The sequence below is a fragment of the Diospyros lotus genome, chromosome 6 (genome assembly GCF_014633365.1).
Source record: "Diospyros lotus cultivar Yz01 chromosome 6, ASM1463336v1, whole genome shotgun sequence".
Lineage (NCBI taxonomy): Eukaryota > Viridiplantae > Streptophyta > Magnoliopsida > Ericales > Ebenaceae > Diospyros > Diospyros lotus.
In genome coordinates, this window is record NC_068343.1 from 8,461,963 (window position 1) to 8,486,903 (window position 24,941).

General features: G+C 35.3%; 4 protein-coding genes across 5 annotated transcripts in view; all 4 read left to right on the forward strand.

The window, feature by feature from the left end:
* Positions 1–18,234, forward strand: part of LOC127803591 (methylesterase 10-like) — a 45,699-nt gene extending 27,465 nt beyond the window's left edge. The window contains exons 5-6 of the mRNA XM_052339955.1: positions 17,815–17,986; positions 18,099–18,234. Of these exons, the coding sequence (XP_052195915.1) occupies positions 17,815–17,839 (25 nt within the window). The 3' untranslated portion in view covers positions 17,840–17,986; positions 18,099–18,234. The remainder of the gene's footprint in view (positions 1–17,814; positions 17,987–18,098) is intronic.
* Positions 1–19,228, forward strand: part of LOC127803595 (autophagy-related protein 101) — a 60,889-nt gene extending 41,661 nt beyond the window's left edge. The window contains exons 6-7 of one of the 2 annotated variants that reach the window (XM_052339963.1): positions 18,099–18,264; positions 19,006–19,228. In XM_052339963.1, the coding sequence (XP_052195923.1) occupies positions 18,099–18,264; positions 19,006–19,081 (242 nt within the window). In that variant the 3' untranslated portion in view covers positions 19,082–19,228. The remainder of the gene's footprint in view (positions 1–18,098; positions 18,265–19,005) is intronic. The other variant, XM_052339962.1, reaches the window with a different exon arrangement.
* LOC127803592 (methylesterase 10-like) lies at positions 9,732–11,132 on the forward strand. Its single transcript, XM_052339958.1, has 3 exons — positions 9,732–10,358; positions 10,498–10,638; positions 10,732–11,132. The coding sequence occupies exons 1-3, from the start codon at positions 9,996–9,998 to the stop codon at positions 11,017–11,019; spliced, it is 792 nt and encodes a 263-aa protein (XP_052195918.1). The 5' UTR covers positions 9,732–9,995; the 3' UTR covers positions 11,020–11,132.
* A 944-nt stretch (positions 19,229–20,172) lies between the features above and the next one.
* On the forward strand, positions 20,173–21,538 carry LOC127803594 (methylesterase 10-like). Its single transcript, XM_052339959.1, has 3 exons — positions 20,173–20,689; positions 20,829–20,969; positions 21,065–21,538. The coding sequence occupies exons 1-3, from the start codon at positions 20,330–20,332 to the stop codon at positions 21,350–21,352; spliced, it is 789 nt and encodes a 262-aa protein (XP_052195919.1). The 5' UTR covers positions 20,173–20,329; the 3' UTR covers positions 21,353–21,538.
* The last annotated feature ends 3,403 nt before the right edge of the window (positions 21,539–24,941 follow it).

Sequence of the window (24,941 nt, forward strand, 5' to 3'; positions counted from 1 at the left end):
TGGCACCCAAGTCCCATACCAACCTGCCGCTGCCCTGAAAGGCAACAAATGTCTCCACAAACCTGCGCGCGCTGTCCCAGGCCGGTACTCCCGTCACCTGTATCCGTCGGTACTCCCGACAACCGAGCCATAGGCTCCCTCGGAACGGTACTCCCGTCCGAGAACTAAATACTACCAGTATCCATGCAATGCACATAGAAATGCAATGGCGTAGTGAGCATCAACGTGATACAAGGCGCCCATACATCCAGGCATCAGGCCATGCTCCGCCCACATAGTAAACCACACGCCATGCATATGCTCGCGGTGGATGCAACCTAACCAAACTAGAATGTCCGTGTCCAAGCATTCTCAATAAATGGATATCCCAATATGCATCCCGTACCCATGTGCATATCAAATCATGAACAGTAATACAATGTATCTAATCATGCAGTAAATCACATACCGGCAGAGCTAGTCAGCAATGCCCGGCACCGGTCAACGGCCAGTGACTAGGGGTGTCCATCCGACGGTCCACATCAGGGCCGTACCATAGTCTACCCCAACGTCACCAACAACCAACCCCTGCCCTACTGCTCGATAGCTCTAACCGAACCATAAATAAATCTAAGAAAAACTGTAAATAAACCCAATAAAATCGTAATTAAACCCTCACGTCTAGGAACCTAGTCCCCAAACTGGTTCAGCATCATTCCCGAAAGGAGTGGGGGCGGTACAAACCCCCGTAGGCTCACAACGGATAAAATTATAGAAGCCTCGAATTTAATATAAATTAGAACAAATGAATAATAATTTAACAAATAAGGTTAGGAACCGAATTAAAGTAAGGGAGAGAATAAAGTACAGGAAATCACGGGGTGTTTCACGGGAATTAAAGATCAAGAAGAGGGGGTTAAGAGCTTGCCTTTACACGGCCGTTCCTTACTTTTCTTACGCACCCGCTGCGAAGTAAAACGTTCGCTGGCAATAAATAAAATCGCAGCTTAATTAAATAAATCTACCGTGTAATATAATTAATTTAACCGTCTAAAATCCCTCGTAAGCGCACCACAATTAATATCTCAACGAGTCTCATATTTATTTTAAATTAAATCACGCTAATAAAGCCAGCTTAATAAATTAAATTTAAATCAAACGACTCCAAATTCCATAATTAATAAACGAGTCGAAACAGACGAAGGGAGGGTATAAAATACGAGAAATCACAGGGTTTCTCACGGGAATTAAAGAATACGAGGAAAGCATTAGGAACTTGCCTGAAATCAGCTGATTCCGACCTCTCTCAAGCTCCCGAGGTAAATTAAATCATTTCCTGGCAAATAACACCACCGGGACTCAAATTAATTAATTTTAATCGCGTAAAATTTATAATTTAAACACGTAATACTTCTACTAATTTTTACCCACGTACCTGATCACTTCTCATGCCGAAAAATCCTGAAATTATTTTATTTTCCTTTATTTTCTTCATTTTCTTTTCTTTCTTTCCTCTTCTTTCTTCTTCTTCTTTTCTTCTTCCTCCCTGCATCTCCCGCGCCTGCAACTCCATTTCTTCTTCTCCTTTTCTTTCCTTCTTCTTCTTTTCTTCTTCCTTTCTTCTTCTTCTTCTTCTTCTTCTTCTTCTTCCCCGCGCTGCTGCCTCCTTCTTCTCCTCCCACGCGTCCGGCCGCCTACAACCACGCATGGCTGCAGCCAGCCTTCGCTGTCCGACCCTCCGCTGGTCGCCGGGCCTACCTCCGGCCATCACCGCGCGCCACCGCGTCGCCCCGACTGCCGCTGCTTCACATCGCCATGGCCGCGACTTCTTCAAGCTGTGGCTGCTCCTCGTCGCTGCCATGGCCGAGCTTTGCTCGGCCAGCCTCCCATGGCCTCCACCTCTTTCTCTCTCCCTAGTTCAATCTCTCTCTCTCTCTCCCTCTATCGATCACTCCCTTCCTCCCAATCTCTCGGCCTACCTTGCTCTCTCTCACCCGATCTCTATCTCTCACTCTCTACTCACTGTTCTTCTCTGTTTCCATTTGACAGAAAAGTGGCCACTTTGCTTAACCCCTACGCACACGCGCACAGCCACAAAATTTTAACAAATTAATTAATTTAATTTATTAGTTTATTATTATTTTAGTTATATTATTATTCTTATTATTTTATTTTTTTTTTTTTTTTTGGGATATTACAGTTGCAGTGTCTCCCATCTCTCTCAATCCCACTCTATCTTTCCCTCATTCTCTCTCTCAAACCCTTGTGGGTTGCCTTCCTCCACCCTCTCTCAAACCAACTCTATCTCTCCCCCATTCTCTCTCTCAAAACCCTGTGGGTTGCAGTGTCCCCCCTTCCCCAACACACCGCTCTAGCATCGCCGCCACCAAAGAATGGTCCCACCGTCATCGCCTGTCGTTGATCCCCCACGTCGCTTGGACCGCCACCGTCAAGCCCTATCGTGACTATAAAAGACAACGTTTATACATATATTTATAAATATTTTAATTTTTTACATGTACATATATACATTTATATATATTTATATATTTTATTTTTTCTGCTGTTATTTTTTTTTGCTTCTGTTGTTTTTTTATGGTGACTTAGCTATTGAAATGAAAATTAAAAAATATAATTTATTTTGATTGTATATTTGACAATTGAGTAAAAAATATTGCTTGTGTTATTTTCGCTTATTTCATGCTCTGTTGTTAATTTTTCTTCAATTTGAGGGTATTAATTAAATTACTTAATTTAAATCATTTATGTATAAAATTATAACATTTGTGTAAAATAAGATTAATATTTTACTTAAATCAGATTGGAGTAAAATTACTTGGTAAAATTGGAGTAGTGTAAAATAAGATTAGAGTAAAATTATAACTTGGTAAAAATTATTTAAATCAGTGTAAAATAAGATTGGAGTAAAATTATAACTTGTTAAAATTACTTAAATCGGTGTAAAATAATATTGGAGTAAAATTAATATTTTTAAGATCAAATCTAATATAATTAGATACATTTTTTATTATTTTACTATTAAATATAACAACAATTTTTTTCTTATTATTTTACAATCAACTTTAACAACAGCAATCTTGATAGTTGTCATTAAAAATGTTAATATTAATATATATATATATATAATAAGATCACACAAGTAATTAAATAATTTATTTTATCATTTAAGATCACTTTAAATACCAACTTATTGCAACAGTATCAATTATATTTTAAAATCATCTCTTATTTTGTATTAAAATTGATTTCTTAAATAAAAAAAAACATAATAGAGAGTGGGTGAAGTTTGGGTGGTTCGAGCAGCCGGGAGGGGGGGAAAGCGGTGCGAGAGACGGTGTGGGGGGCTGGCAACGATGGTAAGTGGACAGTGGGGGGAGACGGTGATGGCGACGGCGATGGCGGGCGGTGTTTGTTCTGTTGGCAAGGGAGACGACTATGCGAGCAGGGGGCGACGACGGGCAGTGTTTGTAACGTCCCATTTTTCGAGCGTGTTATAATTCAGGACAATTTTGGAATAATTTTTTTTTATACTACTAAAACTAAGACTAAACCATATCATTGCTCTTATCCATCCCAAAATTTTCATTCATTTATCTCCAAGGAGAATCATCATAAACATTAAATGCAGAAGTTAGAATCGAATCTAATATCATAACATTAATCATAAATCAGCTCTTACATCACGGGAACATAAATTTTTCAACATGACTTAATACATAACATAAGTTCTCAACTAACATTAACCCTAAATAGGGTTTTACATCATCATTTCTCAAACGTTCAGAATTCGAAGTAGCAGAACATAAATACATGAACTACATAACATACATTCAACTAATCATACAACTCATCATGCACTTTGTTAAGTGCCATTACATGTCTCATTCATCCTCGTTTTTGTTACAATCTTCATCTGGAACGTTTGAATATTTCAGAGGCAAAGCCCAAGTTAGATGATGAATCATCTAAGTAAGGGAACAAAACATTTAATGCTCATGAATGTATGTAATGCACATAACATCATAACTCTCATGTTTGGGTCGACTGCACCTTAAGATTATCCATCATTTTTCCAGTCTCCCTACCAGACCGGGGTGTATGGGTGCACCCGTGGCAAAGTAACGGAGCCAATACCTAATCCCAAACCCATGCAACATATGATCGTAAATCTCATCAAGCTCATATGCATATTTCATAAATCAAACATGTAAATGCAATCTAAATTACATACTCATATCAAGGCATGGCAACATGATAAAATCATTTACGTAAAATCAAGTTTTGGATCGAACCATTTACAAACCAAGTATTTTCATAGAACTAAATTCAGTTGGGAAGTACCACTTACCTTGGAAAAAGATAATTTTGCCCCTTGCGTAATTTTGCCTCAAAATTCACGTCGGACTTCCAATCGTACTCAATTATGAACCTTGTCGTACCCTAGACATTATAATTATTTAAGAAAATCAAATTTCTAATTTTCTCTAATTTTCCTAATTTCTCTCATTTCCTTTTATTATTTCCTCAAGATTATGAAATAAATACTTCTTTATAAAATTTTCTCAATTTCTCTTCTCAATAATTCCTAAGCCCCAGAAATTTCTTCATAATTTTCAGAATCCATATTCTATTTATTTCTCATTTTCTCTTTGATTTTCAAATATCTATTGTCTCAAAAATCCATAATAAATATCAATCATGCATTTCTCTTCCAATTTCATCATAAAAAATTCTAAAATATCATTCTCATATTTCTGAAATTTTTTAAGAAAATTTTGAAGATAACTCACCTTCCCGCATAGCGATACGGGTATTCTTCAATACTGCGATGAAACCTCGATTTGCATATCCAACAACGCCTTCTGCTACAAATTTTCACACAAACTACTAAACCCAGCCTAATTGTAGTGATCCACTATCTTTAATTATTTTATCACATTTCTTAATTATTTTCACTAAATCTCACTCATAATCTTTAATTATTTATTCAAACCCTATTTTGTCTCCCACATTTCTCAATTATTTCACCAATTATCTTTAATTATTTGTCAACACCTTATTTTGTCTCTCACATTTCTCAATTATTTCATCCATCATCTTTAATTATTTTGTCATCTTTTTTAATTATTTTTCACTAAATCTCACTCATAATCTTTAATTATTTGTCCACACCCTATTTTGTCTCCCACATTTCTTAATTATTTGACCCATTATCTTTGATTATTTGTCCACACCCTACTTTGTCTCCCACATTTCTCAATTATTTCACTCATTATCTTTAATTATTTTGTCACATTTCTTAATTATTCACCACTAAATCTCACTCATAATATTTAATTATTTCTCCACACCCTACTTTATCTCCCACATTTCTCAATTATTTCACCCACTATCTTTAATTATTTTATCACCTTAATTATTTTTTCACTAAATCTTATTTTAAATAGATTATTATTTAGTTCATTAATTTTAAGCCCACTTTCTTAGTTTACTAACTCTAAGCCCATTTACTTAGCCTAGTCCATTAACTCTAAGCTCATTTACTTAGCCTTCATTTTTTTCAACTTAGCCCACTAACTCTAAGTCCATTAGTTTTCTCAATTATAATATTTAATTGATGTCAAAAATATTTTAAATATAAAATTAATTATTATTATTCGCAAAATACTAGAATATTACAGTGTTGGCGAGGGAGATGGTGGTGGAGCCATCTTTGAGCGACGGTGGTGTGAGCAGCGATGGCGGAGTTGACGGCGATGGAGATGTGAGAGCTGTGTGGGGGGCGGAGGCTACACCCGCAAGGGTGGGTTTGAGAGAGATTAGGTTTGAGAGGGGGTGGTTTTGAGAGAGAAAGAATGGGGGAGAGACAGAGTGAGAGGATGGTTTTAAGAGAGAAGAGAGAAAAAGTGGGTTTGAAAATGGGCGGGCAAGTATAAAATTAACTCAAAATTGAAACCTAGGTTATCGCGAGATTTTGACACTAAAATCTCGCGATAACTTGGGTTCATCAATCCGTGCGTCAACTTGTTCGTCCGTGTAGCATTATCCTGACTGTTACGCACATACATATATATATATATATATTATACATTCACAACTCTTTGGCACCATGTATCGCCCATCGATTTCCTTTACCCACTGATTTCACTGACCCACTGGTTTGGCCATCACTTCTTCCAACCATTTGCACCACTTGCACAAAACTTACCTATTAAGTTTCTAAAGTATGGCCAGCCATGACACGCGCACAGACACGCATATATTTATATATATATATATATAACACCATAATATAAGAGAATTTATACATTTAAATTTCAAATTTTATCTCTATTTTATTTGTGTAATTCCTTAATTGTATTTATATCATCAAATATTAAATTAATTTACATTACTATATCGAAAATTCAAAATTAATAATTTTAAACTTACTTGATAAGGATGATTTTGCCCATGCGCCCTCACCAGATCTTTGTTTTGTCCCGAAACCATTCAAAGGTTAATTCTTACGTAAAATCGGAGCCCCTTCAAGATTTCGTTTATTTTTCGAAAGTCTTCTACAACAATTCAATTTTTCGACCTGAATTGAAGTTGTATAGAAAACTGTCACGATTCTAATTTCTTTTAATACTATAAATCCTATATCGAAATGTTCATCGAAACCATATCATTTTTCTTAGACATTTACACTCCGGGACATTCCCTATAGTCGATTCGGTACTTATAACTATAAGAAATTATACTTAAGCCCCTAATCTTTTGATAATTTCACCTGTAGTCCAAGTTCAAATTATTCTTGAACCCTTTAGAAAATTTGAGATATTACAGATAGTTTATGTTTTACCTCTACTTCGACTTCTCATAGGGCAAAATTCCATCCTCGTGCTATCGCTTGTGTTTTTCTTGGATATCCTCCGAGTATGAAAGGCTATAAACTTTATGACATTGTTGTCAAAAATATATTTGTATCACGTGATGTCATTTTTCATAAAAATATATTTCCTTTTCATTCTGTTAGCTCTCCTACTGAGGTGGTGGATCATTTTCCAGTTTGGTTTTACTCCATTTGAACCTTGATTCTTCTTCTTGTTCCTTGGAACATGATTCACCCATTCAATCCTCATATGTAGCAGAGTCTAATTTTTCCAGGCTTAATTTTCTCCCTGCTATTACAGTCCGCAGGTCTTCTCGAATCAGCAAATCTCCTTCTTAAAAATATGAAAATAAACACGATTTTATTGTTTTAAAAAATTGAAAAGAGTAACCTTAATGTATTTTAAAAGTTGGACTCAAATTAGCTCTTGTATTTTGAAATATTTTAAATAATAAAATTGTATGGCTGTGATTTTATAAGATTATTTTGATTAGAGGCAGGATTGGGTTGATAAAATTAAAATGTTGTTGAATAATGTTAGAAATTTAATGTGATCTTGGATTTAAAATTATAATTAATATTTGTTGTAGGATGGCTAAATTGGCTTTAAACTTGCAACTAAAGTGATTTATTTAATTTTTTTAAATTACAGTGATTAAATTGATTTTAAAATTAAAACTTAGTAATTTATTTAACATTTTATAAAAAAATGTGTATATTTTTATTTTTATATATGTGTGTAAAGAATAAGCCACTCCCATTTACATTTTAAATTAGTGATGTAGCAATGAATGAAGCCAGTGTGCATATATATATATATCAAATGGGTCACTCTATTTTGATTAGAGGTTTAAATTTGTAATTATAGTTTATTATTAAAGATGAAATAAATTATTATATTATTAAATTTAAAATTTAAAATTAATTATTATACTTTAAAAAGAATCTCAATCAAAAGAATTTTACTCAAACTTCAAATTTAAATTGGAAGATTTTTAAAAAAAAAATAAAATTAATTAATTAGTTTAAAATACAATAATCAGATTAATCTCATATCTAAAAATATATTAATTTATTTGACTCTTTTAAAATATAATACCTAGTTCAAACTTTAAATTAAAATATAATTGAGTCATTTAATTTTTCATCCGAAATTAATATAATATAAACAGTACAGTACAGTACACACACACACACATCCAGTAGATAGAGAGAGGGCTTTTAAGTGAATATATTTAATAATTTTTATTTTTTTTTGGGGGCTTAAAACCTCTAAATTGATTGAGCCGACATAATGACACAATAAATACATCATAAGTGTTACCTCTGACTCTCTAACATTGCGGGAGGGAGATAGCTGCCAAATATATGCAACTTAATGCCCGTTTTGGGGATGGATGTTGAAAGGATTTGAATGATACCTGCAGTCGCATCAAAGCACCACTTAATTTGTCACGCTTTTTAATTTGTATGTTTTAAGTTATAAAGTCATGAACGTTTTCACGGCCTTTCACTATCAAAGCTGATTTGGTATTGTATTGTTTTAGAGCAGACACTTTATTTGGTCAGATCAAATCATAAATTCTCACTTCATTCTTTTCCTTTTTGGGTCGTCTTCTACATGGAATTTGCATTATAATAAGTTTCAAACTCAAGTCAGCTTGTTCTAATGGCTGTGTGAGCAAATTAAATCCCTATTTGGATTTTGCTTACATATATATATATGTACACATGAATTAAAATTAATAGTAATGATAAAATTAAAATTTCAATTATAACCTCAAAATTTAACTGGAAGAATTCTCCAGAAGTGAAATAAAAAATTCAAATGGGTTGACATCTTAAATGGTGATAAGATGATAAATATTATTTTTTCATAACATAGGGTAGGGTAGGGTAGGGTTTCTTAGTAGCTGGGAAAGCCCTGTACTCGTAATGGGTTCCCCCTGCAACTATCCACTTGGTTTTTGTTTCAATTTGATGCTCCTTTCTGCATCAAAATCAAAATGATTGTGTTTTTGAATTAAATGTAAATTATATAGGATTTGATTTGATTTGAATTTATTCCTTCTTTTTTTAGCCTTCACCTACCAACCAAACGAGAGCCATTGAAAAATAAATAAATTTTAAATTTTAAATTTATTTATAATAGATTTTTAAAAAAATTATATAATTTTTTATATAAAATTATTTAAATAAATTTATCTTCAACTTTACAAATAAAAAAATAATTCATATATTCCTAATGTATTTTAAAATTTTAATAAATACTCAGATAAAAATATTAGAATATTTTTTATTTTTATTTTAACCATATTACATGTTAATTTAAAAAATATTTTAAATTTATTTTAATATAATCTTATCTTTATATATTTTAAGAAATAGGATACTCAAAAGTGAAAAGGGTAAAGTGGGGGAAATGAGAATTTCCAACAAGCGTGCGTAAGAGATCAACAACTTATATAATTATTACCCTAGCAGATACTGACAAAGTGGGAAACTAACTTTTATACTTTTATCAATGTATGTAAAGGGATGAGGATCAAATCTTCAACATTAATTATGGGTAAATTTTGCATACTTTTTTTTATTGAAATGGGAACTCAATTTTAGTAAAAATATTATTATTTAATGTAAATAATAATAATATAGCACTTATGTATTAGCTAGATTAAAGATTTGTCATTATTGGACGCTTTTAAGTCTGATATTGTTGGTGTCAGCAAATAATGTTAAATTTTCTAAAGAATTTGAAGATGATGATTCTCGATTATAATTAATTTTAGTTTTACTATTATTTTTATTATATATTGCAATGACCGACAATTCTATTTCTGCCCGCCCGGTTTGCTCCTCAATAGTAAAAACCAAGTAGGGCCGATTAATCGGTCGCTTCAACAGTTTCATCGTTTTCCATCCATAAAATTAATTAAATGTTGTAGCTCTCTTTCTATATATGTTTGAATCGTCCACGAAATTTCTTCGTATTTTATCCATACCATATGTATTCAGAGAAATTCTCTTTCGGGCTTCCTCGATCGTTTATCACCGGAAAATATCTTCCTCCCGTCAAAGCCGCCGGCTGCTCTAAGAAGAAGATCAGAGACAATATTTAACAATGAACAGTAGAACGCATTTTGTGCTGGTTCACGGGCTCTGCCATGGAGCCTGGTGCTGGTACAAGCTCGTCACTCTACTGCAGGCTGCCGGCTACCGCGTCACCGCCATGGACCTCGGCGGATGTGGGATCGATCCCCGGCGACTGGACGAGATCCCCTCCATGTCCGTCTCCGTGCAGCCCTTGATGGAGTTGATGGCCTCGCTGCCGCCGGTTGAGAAGGTGGTTTTAGTTGGGCACAGCTACGGTGGAATTGCCATTTCTCTGGCTATGGAGAGGTTCCCGGAGAAGATCTCGGCGGCGGTTTTCGTCACCGCCCTCATGCCCAGCTATAAAGAGCCTCCTGCGACTCTCTTACAACAAGTAACGCCGATTAATTAAAAATGATATCTTTTTCATAAATTAAAAATACTAAAAAAAAACTATGGTAGCGTAGTAATAATAAATTAATTTAATTTTAGTTTCTGGAACTGATTTGATGGTTTTGAATTGGAAACTACAGTTTTTCAAGGGGAGGACATGGGCAGAGTCTCTTCTGGACAGCCGACTTGAATTTGATGGAGGCCTGGAAAATCCGCCGACTTCAGCAATCTTTGGTCCGGAATACATGGCTTCCTATCTCTATCAACACTGCCAACCAGAGGTATATATATATATATTTATTTGTTATGATAATGAGGTGGCTATGAATATACATACACACAAACTGCATATATATATGCTTTGGGTGAAGCAGGATCTGGAATTAGCCAAAATGTTAGTGAGGCCAGGCGGGTTCTTTGTAGAAGACTTGAGCAAGGAAGGGTTGCTAAGTGAAGGCAGGTTTGGATTGGTGAAGCGAATATACATAGTGTGCGAAGAAGACGAAGTGATCCCAGAAGAATTCCAGCGATGGACCACCGAGAACAGCCCACCTCAACAAGTGATGGCCATTGCAGGAGCGGCCCACATGGCCATGCTTTCCAAACCCAAGGAGCTCTGCCTCTGCTTGCAGGAGATTGCTGCCATGTATGCTATAGCTTGACTTTATTATATATATAATAAATAAATAAATAAATATCATATGCCATCTCGATCGCAAGTTTGAATGATACTAGCAATTTAGCAAATAAATAAAATGATAATAATAAATACCAGTTAATTGTTGCTGCGCTTTTATTTGCTTGTTTCAGTTAAACTTATTCATCACATTATTACATTGATTATTGTATTGGGACAGTAGCAAGAATAATCTAAGCCTGAAATAGCTAGCTAGGGTTGTGTATCGCAATTCGTCGTCTATTTTATCTATTTATTTCAATTTCAAATGAATAATCAAGACTTATTTTATAACACAAAATATGAATTTTTCATATTCATTTTAACTTTAAACGGACCTATTTATTTACTTATTTTCTCCTTATTTATGAGTCTTGATAGACTTTAGAATCCCAACTTAAATTCAATTTTTTTTCTTAATAGATTGGTTCACTCTTACGTTTAAAAAATTGGACTAGATGAAACTCAGATTAACTTCGGGTCTAAGTCTTTAGGTTTTTGTATCTGACTCGTACTTACTAATATATATAAATAAATTAACATATATAATATAAATAAGTAGATTCAAATATTATCTAACACATTTTTTGAATTTATTAGTGTTTTGTCGCCACTTATCAGTCATTTTGTAAAATAAATTGTTAACTATTATTTAATGTGTTAGATAAAAATTATTCTTTGAGCATTGATATCATTTTCCTTCAAAGCTCATATAACAAAAATTTGAAATTAATAGATATATTATATGTATTAATGAATTGTGAATTAAACTGAACTAATTCGACTTTTATTAGGTTGGGTTGGGTTGGATTAGTTTTAAATAAAATTAGATTAAGCTCAATAAAAAAATCGATTTGGTTGTAGATTGGTACATAACACTAGTAACGGACACCCTCTACCAGTTAATGCTATCCCAGTTAATGCTATCCCAATTAGCATTTTATTCCTTTAATCATAGGTGGAAGAGCATGGATGTTCCCTTGTCCTTTTCCCATCGACGATAAAAGGTGAGAGTTTATTAAGTTATAAAATAAAAAATTATATTTTTATGACGAAAAAATCCTTTTTCCAGCATGATGCTCTCTCCCCATTTGATCTTGTTAGTATTTTGTGCTCTTATGTTAGATTTGAATAACATTTAAAGGGCTTATTTGTAATTAATGCATTAATTATATTTTTATATAAATTTATAAAAGATAAAATTTTCTTTATTTATATTTTCTCCAATCAATTATATAAATGAGTCACTAGATTTTTTGTGTGAGAATCTTATTTTTAAGGTATTGAGACTGTGTGACAAGATTATCTAATAACAGAATATTTTAAACCGTTTCTAGTTCTTAGATTCTTTGGATGAGAACTTCGATTAATCAAGTATGGACTAGCACAGAAGTTATTACTTTGTTCGATATTGGAATATTGATCGGACGATAGTGTGTTATGTGTCATGTGACACGAAATGTCGTTAGTAGACCTATGGGTGGTCATTGGGGAACGATCAGTCTAATGCGATGCCAATTACTGATCACATGGCATGGTAGATGATAGTCATGTCATCAGGTTGCGATAGTGTGTTGATTCTCAGATTTGAACCAACACGGTTGTTTTGTGTATTAGTGTGCGAGATTTGCTAATGAGTTTAACCATCCAATTGGGAAGTGAGAACGTTCATCTATATGATTTCGTATTGTTGGTATATGGAGACAGATGTTCGAAATAAGATCCGTTGCCCTCATCGGTATTTAATAGGGTGAACTTCTTATGTGTTTTACTATTGATGTGATGGGACAATCTGTAACGCCTCGTTTTTCGAGCGCATTAAAACTCAGGACAATTCTGGGATAATATTTTTTTCTATTTAAAAACTATTATTAAATCATATCACTTCTCATATCTATCTCAAAATCTCCATACATTTATCTCGAAAGAGAATCATCACAAATGCGAAAACTAGAATCGAACATAATATCTTAATATTAATTATAAATCAATTCTTACATCCTCATTAACCATAATTAAGGTTATATATTATCATTTCTCAAAACATTCAGAATTCAAAATAGCAAAACTTAAATATATGGGCTGCATAACATACATTCAACTCATCATACACTTTGTATACTTTTTTATTGAAATGAGAACTCAATTTCAGTAAAAATATTATTATTTAATGTAAATAATAATATAGCACTTATGTATTAGATTAAAGATTCGTCATTATTGGACGCTTTTAAGTCCGATATTGTTGGTGTCAGCAAATAATGTTAAATTTTCTAAAGAATTTGAAGATGATTCTTGATTATAATTTTAGTTTTACTATTACTAGTGGTGAACTCGTGCGGAAGAGTTTAATTTAAAAATAAAAAAATAAATTTATTATTTCAAATAATTTTAACAAAATTAATAATTATATTTTTTTAATCTTTAATTATTTAACAAAATTTAAGTTTAACTAATTATTCACTATTCAATATGCTAATGGAGAACACTTTTAATTCAATGCACTGCCATTTAATATGTTAAAGAATAATTAACACATTAAATAGGTCACTTGACAAAATACTTATAAATTTTTTTATTCATTATATTATATTTGTTCTAGTCCTTCTTATCGCTTGATGCGGGATGTTACAGGTGCTTTGAGTGATAGGAAGGACCATCATCTGTAACATCCTCTATTGAGCGATAGGAAAGACTAGAACAACTTACCCTGATGGACCTACACGAACTTCTTAGGGGTCACCCATCCTTAAACTTCTCCAGTTCAAGCAAACTTAATCTGCGAGTTCTTTGCCTATATTCAGTCAAAAGGTATCTAGCTGGTGTTGTTTCATTCTTTACTTATCCTCGATATATACTATTCTTCTCTAGGCTCTTGGGGTATTACAATCCCCCCCCCCCAATTGAGTACATGACGTCCTTGTCATGCGACCTTACAACTAGTCCCAAATCTTCTCCCCTTTGGAGGCTACCATCCTAGAAACCTGCCAGAAGCCTCTCCTTGTATAGGCCCTCGAGCCCCGGCCCCACTCCCCGCCCTCATCGGACCGCTTTCACCAAGGGTCGACTATGATACCACCTGTAACATCCCGCATTGAGCGATAGGAAGTACTGGAACAACTTACTTTAATGGGCCTAAGCGAACTTCCCAGGGGTCACCCATCCTTAAGTTTCCCTAGTTCAAACATGCTTAACCCAAGAGTTCTTTGCCTACATTCAGTCCAAAAGGTATCCAATTGGTGTTGTTTTCTTCTTTACTTTTTCTTGATATATACTACCATTCTCTAGCCTCTTTGGGTATTACAGTAATAGTCTATCTAACTAGCATTCCACCTTGGTACACTTATAATTGAAGGTGCTAGAACCATTTTTTTTTACATGTCAAAATCAGATAAATCCCAAGCTACTGCACAACAATGTATAATTCTACTATATGAATGCTTCTTGGGAATATCCTTGCCATATGTATGTAGAGGGAGGAGGGGGGGGCAAGGAAGGGGCTTCTTATCCTCTCCAATGTTCATTATGGAAAAAGACTCATTTTGCTTGTAGGGTATCCCCAGTTCATGATGGATTTGCCTCTCTTTTATAGGCGTTTGTGGTAAAATGATAAAATGCACATGTCAAGGGGATTTGGCTTTTTGGCTAGAAGCCATTAAGACGATCATGAAAGGCTGTCCAGACTGCAGTTTATGGAATGTAAGTTGAGTAAAAATATAAGTATGGATGATGTTTTGGCGAAACAAGATCAAATCTTCTTAGGAAAAGGTTAGTTCAGATATCTTGGATCAATTATCCAAAAAGATGGAAAGATTGATAAGATGTTACGCATAGAATTAAGGCAGGTAGATTAGAGTGCATGTTCTAGAAAAATTATAGGACTAATATAAGACAAGCTTTTTATTATGGCATAGAATGTTGGGCTTAACATGACAAAACATGAACTTATTGGAGATGAGGATATTAAGATAGATGGGTGACCATACAAAAAGAAAAAAGAAAATAAAATTAAAAATCAAATGTTTTTAATGAGGTTTTGGAGTGGGCCCTATTGAAGATAAGATGTGTTAGACATGATTAAATGTGGTTTGTTCATGTGAGACAAAGCAATAGAGACTCCTGCAAGAAGAATCAAGAGGGGATTCAATAGAACAAGTCTTCTGCACAAGAGATAGAGGAAAACCAAGAAAAATATGGTGGGCAACTCAGGTATTATATGAGTTATAAAGGCTTTGTAAAAGATAAAACCATAAATAAAAATGATTGCTGTGCTATAATTCTTATGGACAATGCTACACGGACGAACACAACGACAAACAGATTGACAAACTTAGATTAAATGACAAATTTATCCTTTCCTTTAATTACAAATCTACCCTCAATCAACTAAAAAAATTAAAATCCCGCCCAACTCCTGTTTCTTCTTCACCTTCTCTCTCTTTCTACCAGGCCAACAGTTGCTTCTTCCCCCTGTTTCTTCTTCACCTTCTCTCTCTCTCTACCAGCCCAACAGTTGCTTCTTCCTCACCCATTCTCTCTCTCTCTCTCTCTCTCTCTCTCTCTCTCTCTCTCTCTCTCCCGCATGCGACTGCATCTTCTCCGGCTTCCCATCGCACCAGCTCAACAGTACATCTTGGATCGACCCGAGCATCTCAAGGCCCACTGCACCGTTTTGTACACGAGTAGCGACATCAAGAGGTCCGGCAAGCTCAACAAGATGTTCAACATCTCTACCACTGACCCCACCCAACATACACCTCGCCCAGCCCTCACGTCCATCCATTTTCTCTTCTCATCACAACAGTGGATCCCTTAGATCTGGCTCCAACTCCACCCGAGTGCGTGACCGGCGACTGCGTCTCCTCCACTTTCGGCGGTCCAGCATCCCTTGGGTCTCTCGCGCGTGCGTGACTGGCTAAAGATTTCCCTTCCATGGCTTCAAACCTTTCTTCTTCTTATTCTTCTTCTGTATAAATTTAATTATAATATTTGAACTTATAGTGTTGTTATATCAATGTCTACATTATGTATGGTTATATGTTTAGATGAGATGTATAAACTTGTAGAGTACATTGATTGGTTGTTAAGAGTAGCTTGTGAAGTGGTTGTATGATTGTGAAGTGGGTTTTGTATGGTTTAAGAGTAGCTTGGAGCCAGGAATGGAAGATTCCATAATCAGTATTTTGTTGGTGATCATACGTGGGTGCAACTTCTTTTTGTTTTATGTTCTTTTATGTGATTCTTGTTGGCTGTCCAATTTTTTAAAGGATGTTTAAAATTAACAGAAAACAATCCAACCTAACAAGTAAGGAAGAACATCCAATAGAGAATTTCAGCACAATGGGTTTGGACGCATCAGAGATTAGCACCAAAAAAACAAGACTGTATCAAGGCATATCATCCACCAATCCAAGTTCTCATTAAAAGACAAGGCCACTCAGCACCCACAATCATCCACGATTCACATACTATCAATGGTCCATGGTCTTTCTGCAGGTTGCTTGCACTTATATTTCAATCCATAAAATATGAAAACTGGAGTCAAGGCTCTAGTATATTGTAGTTGCAACAATAAAAGAACACTTTGTAGAATGACAAATTAAATTATCCTATTATAAGTTACATATGTTAGGCCTAAAACAACAATAAACAAAAAAAACAGAGAGATTAAACTTCTTAAAATCTTGCACAATCTCTCTCTGAAACAAAAGTTTCCTGATGAGGAGTTCTCAAACATCGCACGAAGAAATCAAACTTCTCAAATCAGCAACCTTGTGACGATTTGACGACGACAGTGGGCATCGCGCATCGACCACCGGCCACCGACTTAGGCGAGCTCACCGGCAACGTAGGCGGCTCCTTCTTCTTTGAGCTCGCTGGCGACCGATTTCCTTCGTCTTCAAGCTCGTCGATGGCTCCTTCATCTTCAAGCTCACTGGCAACGCAAGCTGGGTGGGTAAGGAAGAGAGAGAGAGAGGCACGCCGACGCCCAACGTTGTTGCTAGTGGAAGTCCGATGACGGCAAAAATGAGCACCGAAGGGTTTGTAGGTGGAGGAGATCCATTGGAGGTGAAGGAGATGCAGTGGAGAGAGAAAGTGAGAGAGATAGTTGGAGATACAATAGAGAGGAAAGAAAGAGAGACACTCTGAAATGAGAGAAAGAGGGAGAGAGATAGGGGCAAAGTACAAGCGCCCAATTTTGGGCGCTTCTTCAAATAATTTGGATTCAAGTTCTCGCGATATTTTGGTGTCAAAATCTCGCGAGAATCTGAGTTTGTCAACCCGTTTGTCGTTGTGTTCGTTCATGTAGCATTGTCCAATTCTTATAGCTGCCTACATAATGGGATTAAGGCTTGATATATTATTATAGCCATAGATAGCTACTCCGAATTTAGAATTCAAACAGCTGACCCTATCTAGTGGGATTAAAGCTTGTGATTTTTATTGTAGCCATACAGCCAGCTAGCCTGTTCATGTGGTGTCATTTTTTCTTTTTTTTTTGGCTTGTATTTTACTAGGCAATTCTTTGTTTAAGGCTGGAGCTTACACTGAAGATGTTATTGTAATATTTAATATTGTTTCAGCTACTCTATAATCTGGTTTTTTGTATGATGTGATTAGTTTTAGATTGCCACATGAACTAATTTATGCAGGCGTTGCAGTACTCATCTTCTTTGTCCCACCACCGATCGGTTGCTTTGGACAGCTTTAAACCTTTCTTTGTTAATTGTTACTTATACTTTTTTTTCACTCATGGACAGCTTAATTCTTACTTGTGCAGATATGTTTATCCTTCTATGAAATGAAAAACAAACAAGCAACAATGACATGGTTCACTAACAAAGTTGAGCGCTCACACTGGGAATAATGGTATATAAATTTGAATGTGGTGCAACAACCGAAAGTGCATTCTGGGAAGTCTCATCATTCAAAACTTGTAGTTGACCCAGGAGGTACAAGCATTGTCATGTGCTGTTTCCTGTCCATACTAATGCTTCATGAATGATTCATAAAGATATATGCCTCCCCTCTTTCCCACTGAACTTTCCCTCCAAATGATGACAGAGAGTAGTGCATTGGAGGAGAGAAGCCATCGACGGGCAGCACTGGAAGCATCTCTTCGGGAGGTCTTGTTTCAGATAATAAAATTTGTGAATGAGAGAAAAGATCATGTTCCCCCCATACCAAATCTCGAAGGTGTCTCTTTTCCCTATGAAATTACTATCTCAAGGTAAGTGCGGTTTGTTCATGGTACTGTTTTACCGATATGGTTGTTTATCTCAATATTTGCCACCTTCCTGAGCGGTAGATATTCCCCACTCCCTCCGTTGTACAGGCCTTTTTACTCTTTTTTTTTATTCTTTATAATATGTTTTGACTATTTGGTGGCACTGTTTCTGAATGGCCATCTGTTTATTATGAAGTGAAAACATTCAGGTTGGTATGCAAAGAATGGAAATCTAATGTATGGGTCTCCTATTAAACTCTGTATTTTAACATATTTTCTGTGAGTATGCTCCAAGTAGATAAAGTCTCATTTATCAATGATTGCGGGGATTTAATGTTGTTTGTTGTTGATGATCCAGGCCTTCTGGCTGGCAGCTATTTTGTTCGATGAGAAGATCCTGTGGTAGTTTTTTTTTTTATGGGATAAGTGTGTCAGAATATTTGTTCCAGTGCCCATAACTGTGAACATGATATGTCAAGAGGTGTAAGATTGTGTTCTGCATGCAACAGCAGCCCATTCCTAATCAATAGACATGACTGAGCTGTCAAAACCAGGAAGAGATTGCTGTATCTTGAACCTTTTGTTGTCTGCCCACATAGATAACTGCTTTGCTGACGTCCTCTAATTTGTTCTACGTATTGTTTTTGCTTAAATAGAATTCTTGATGTGGTGATTGCTTGAAACATATTAAGAAATGCCAACCATTGGATTGCTGATTTAATGGGGATATTGGCTTTGTTTCAGTTCATCGGATTCCGCATTTGGGATTGACATGTTTAAAAGGATGCTTCAGACTGGACATCCGACCATGCTTAGCTGATATATGAAGCGCCTCACTCTGAGCTGCCATTAGACCCCTCAAGCATGGGTAAAAATTGGTCTCTCTTTTATGTTAATGTTGATATTTAAGTGTGTATATACTATAGTAAGCTTTATAACCCTGAATAGAGAGCTGCTGAGATGAGCAAAGTTGATCTATCTGTAAAGAAGCGGTTGGTGTGTACATATTATTATTATTATTATTAAATTCCTCTATGTTCTGCCTTTAGCATTTTCCTTTCGCTTTCGCTTTCCCATTCCCATTTCCTTTCAAGCGATCTTATCTTTTTCCGCCGCTGCCTTCTTCTACTTGTATAATGCCGTTGATGCAATTGCCAATGCCAGCCATTTTGCACCATTATTGATGAAAGTGACTCAGAGTCTGTCTGCCATTCATTTGAAGTGGCAAATTTGGACTTTGACTGAATTTGGATGATTGTGTGTCTACTTGTGGAATAACAGGCCATTTGGTGGAGAGTGGATTGGAATTGATTGGAGGAGCGTGGCCAGCCACATTAACTAGAAACAGGATAACCCCGGCCGCCAAAAGTGAAAATGAAAATGAAAATGAAAAGGCTAAAGTGGGGGAAATGGGAATTTCCAACAGGCGTAAGAGATCAGCAACTTATATAATTATTACCCTAAGACATACTGACAAAGTGGGAAACTAACTTTTATACTTTATGAGGATCGTGATTAGAAGATTAAATCTTCAACATTAATTATGGGTAAAATTTGCATACGTTTTTTATTGAAATGGGAACTCGTTAGAGTACCATCTCAGTAAAAATATTATTATTTAACGTAAATAATAATATAGCACTTATGTATTAGATTAAAGATTTGTCATTATTGGACGCTTTTAAGTCCGATATTGTTGGTGTCAGCAAATAATGTTAAATTTTCTAAAGAATTTGAAGATGATGATTGTTGATTATAATTAATTTTAGTTTTACTATTATTTTTATTATATATTGCAGTGACCGACAATTCTATTTCTGTCCGATTTGCTCCTCAATAGTAAAAAACAAGTAGGGCCGATTAATCGGTCGCTTCAACAGTTTCGTCGTTTTCCTTCCATATAATTAAATGTTGTAGCTCTCTTTCTATGTTGAGTCTTCCACGAAATTTCTTCGTATTTTATCCGTACCATATATATTCAGAGAAATTCTCTTTCGGGCTTCCTCGATCTTCCTCCCGTCAAAGCCGCCGGCTGCTCTAAGAAGAAGATCAGAGACAATACTTAATAATGAACAGTAGAACGCATTTTGTGCTGGTTCACGGGCTCTGCCATGGAGCCTGGTGCTGGTACAAGCTCGTCACTCTTCTGCAGGCTGCCGGCCACCGTGTCACCGCCGTGGACCTCGGCGGATGTGGGATCGACCCCCGGCGACTGGACGAGATCCCCTCTCTGTCCGTCTACGTGCAGCCCTTGATGGAGTTGATGGCCTCGCTGCCGCCGGTTGAGAAGGTGGTTTTAGTTGGGCACAGCTACGGGGGAATTCCCATTTCTCTGGCTATGGAGAGTTTCCCGGAGAAGATCTCGGCGGCGGTTTTCGTCACCGCCCTCATGCCCAGCTATAAAGAGCCTCCTGCGACTCTCTTACAAGTAACGCCGATTAATTAAAAATGATATCTTTTTCATAAATTAAAAATACTAAAAAAAAACTATGGTAGCGTAGTAATAATAAATTAATTTAATTTTAGTTTCTAGAACTGATTTGATGGTTTTGAATTGGAAACTACAGATGTTCAAGGGGAGGACATGGGTAGAGGCTCTTCTGGACAGCCGACTTGAATTTGATGGAGGCCTGGAAAATCCGCCGACTTCAACAATCTTTGGTCCGGAATACATGGCTTCCTATCTCTATCAACACTGCCAACCAGAGGTATATATATATATATATATATATATTTGTTATGATAATGGGGTAGCTATGAATATACACACACACACACTGCATATATGCTTTGGGTGAAGCAGGATCTGGAATTAGCCAAAATGTTAGTGAGGCCAGGCGGGTTCTTTGTAGAAGACTTGAGCAAGGAAGGGTTGCTAAGTGAAGGCAGGTTTGGATTGGTGAATCGAATATACATAGTGTGCGAAGAAGGCGAAGTGGCCACAGAAGAATTCCAGCGATGGACCACCGAGAACAGCCCACCTCAACAAGTGATGGCCATTGCAGGAGCGGGCCACATGGCCATGCTTTCCAAACCCGAGGAGCTCTGCCTCTGCTTGCAGGAGGTTGCTGCCAAGTATGCTATAGCTTGATTTTATTATATATATATATATATATATATTAATATATATATTGCCATATATATGCATACATATGCTTTGGGGATGTACGTGGAAGTTGAAGGGATATCATATCATGATATGCCATCTCGATCGCAAGTTTGAATGATACTAGCAATTTAGCAAATAAATAAAATGATAACAATAAATACCAGTTAATTGTTGCTGCGCTTTTACTTGCTTGTTTCAGTTAAACTTATTCATCACATTATTACATTGATTATTATATTGGCGGGACAGTAGCAAGAATAATCTAGGCCTGAAATAGGGTTGTGTATCGCAATTCTGATAAATGGGTAATGCGTGGCAAGGTGGGCTGCATGGGTAAGACTAAGTCTTTGCTTATATTCTTGTTGAATAACAGTGGCCTTTATAGTAGAAGTCATTGCAACACTCCATTTTCTTGGATGTGTTATAATTTAGAATAATTTTAAGATAATAATTTTTTTTTCTATTCAAAATTACGATTAAACCATATAATTACTCTTATTTATCCAAAATTTTCTATATATTTATAAACATCAATTGCGAAAGGTATAATCGAATCTAATATCTTAACATTATCATAAATAAATTCTTACATTCTCATTAATCATAAATAAGGTTATATATCATCATTTTTCAAAATGTTCAGAATTTAAAATAGCAGAACTTAAATACATGAGCTACATAACATACGTTTAATTCATCATTTAATTCATCATATACTTTGTTAAGTGTCATTTCATGTCTTATTCATTTTCATTTATGTTACAATCTCTATTTAGAATATTTGAATATTCTAGGAGCAAAACTCAAATTAGATTATGAATCATCTAAATAAGATAACAATAAACATATCTCATGCATGGATACAATTATGCAAAATGCCTTATTCCATATCATTTTGATTTGAGTCGATCGCACCCAACTGCTGCTCCCCATTTTTACAGCCTCCTTGCTAGGTTGAGGTGTATGGGTGCACCATTGGTAGAGTAGCGATATCAATTCATAATCTCAAACCCTTATACGATGCATGATTAATAGTATCATCGTAAACATATGCATATTTAATCATCAATACATGTAAATACAATCTACATGACATATTCACATCAAGATATGACAACATGATAAAACCATAAACATGAAATTTACTTTTAGGATCAAACCACTTACATTCTCGAGCTTATCAGGATACATCGATATTCGCACATTACCTTGAAATACGTGCATCATCTTGATTTGTGTGTCAATCTCAAAATTCGCACAAATCACCTCAACTTAAGTCTCAAAGCACCCTAATCATCATATTTATTTAAATAAGTATTAAGACTTATTTTTTCATAATTTATTACATTTCCTTTATTTTTCTCTCTATTTCTTCCTATTTTCCCTCAATAAATCCAAATTAAATATTTCTCAAATATATTACTATAACAATTCATAAAATAACATTTTAGAATTTATGAAATTTTTTAGGAAATATTACTCGCATTGAAGGTTTATCTGTGGAAGTTATGGTTTCACAGCACATGGGCTAGGTTTCTGTAGAAAACATGAGTTTCAGTAAATCTAATCTCCAAAAATTTTACATAGAGTTGAAGGGAATTAAATATGGGTCAACTGAAAAATTTTGATGAAAATAGGCCCCACACACCTATGTTGCATGGAAACGGAAACGTGAAAACGGACGTTTTTTTAAAAAAATAGGCATAAATGGGTTCCGAAACAGGAATAAGAAACGTTTCCAAAACGGGAAAACAGCACCTATGAGGTGTTTTCGTGCAACATAGCCACACACACCCTTTGAAGGTGGCTCACGCGCCTTCATGCACAGTCATGACAACACTGCGTCACTTTCGTATTTCAACCATATCTCCTTCATTTTAACTCTGATTCGACCCCCATTTGAACTTACCGATCCCTCTCTTCCTTCTCTACAAAATTGTTAAAAATGGGAGACTTACCTCACTATTTTTCTGACTATTTGGGATGAACTTTGGCAAAAACCCAAAACTCCGACAAGACTCGTTCTCCCCCTATTCTCCTTCGATTTCTTCCATTCTTCTTACAAAATTTCCTCCCCTCTTTCAAGAGAAACCTCCTCACCTTAGAATTCCTCAATCCTCAAACTCTCTTGGAATGATTTGAGAACAACTCATGGTCCTTATTTATAGATTTCTCAAACCAATCGCATAACGCCACTTGTCCCTTGATAAGTTTTAGACTCCAAAGACTCAAAATTAGAATTGAATGTTGCTTGAAATCCAAATCCATATTGGATTTAGTTTTTGAAATCCACCAATCACATGACGTCACTTGTCCCTTGATAAGATTTGTACTCCAAATACTCAAAACTAGAATTGATTGTTACTTGAAATCCAAAACTATATTGGATTAAGTTTTGAAATCCAAATCTAGAATGGAATGAATTTTGAAATCCAAAACTAATACCCTAAACTTCTTCCATATGCTATTTTAGCCCTTATTTCAAGTCCTCAAACTTTTATATTTTACCACATGAACTCCTAATTTCATTTTTATTTTGCTTAGGTAATTTTCTAATTGCAAATACATTCTTAAACATCAAATTAATTTGCATTACGATACATAAAATATAAAATTAATAACTCTAAGCTTACTTGATAAACACGATTTCATTCCAACACCCTTACAGGACCTTTGTTTCATCCCGAAACTATCTCAAGGTTCTTCTATTCAAAAAATTAAAGCCTCCTGAAAGTTATGTGGATTTCTCGAAAACCCCTTACCATCATTCGATCTTTTAGACTACAACTTAGTTGTATCGAATACCATATCTGATTTGATTTCTTTTGATACCATAAATTATATCTCAAAACGTTCATCAAAATCATATCATTTTCTTTAGACCTTTACATTCTGGAACATTCCCTATAGTCGATTGAATACTTATAATTGTAAGAATTTATACCTAAATCCTTAATCTTTTGATAATTTTATCATGATCCATGTTAAAATTACTCTTCAAGCCTTCAAAAAATTTGGAATGTTATAGTCGTGCGTTGAGGACAGCCTAAAATTAGCTAGCAGTTTTTCCCATTATTTCTAATTCTGTTAGTTGTGTTTGTTGCGGGAGATATCCGCTTCTTATTCCTGCAATGTGTGGCTGATAAATAGCAAGAATTGTTTTAAAATAAAGTATGATGAATTAAGCCCAAACTCTCTTTTCCCCATTCTATCTTCTTCATGCCCTCCTGTTTAGCAAATTCTTTTATCAGTGGTAGGTTACCGCCATGACTACTCGCAACCAGACAAACGCTGAGTTCCGTAATGAAGTGCATGAGATATTGGGTCGTCATGAATCCAGTATTGATGAAGTACATGCGACGTTGCAGACTATGTTAACCGAGCTCCAATCCCTTCGAGCCTCCCAAACACATTCACCCAACCAAACCGAAACAAACCCATTTGCCCCCACTTAATCCGCACATCATATGAAACCTTCATCAGCTAGTTACTCACAGCCTTCCACCGATCGTAACAAGCACCACCTCAAATTGAACTTCCCTAAGTTTAATGGAGAAGATTCACATGGGTG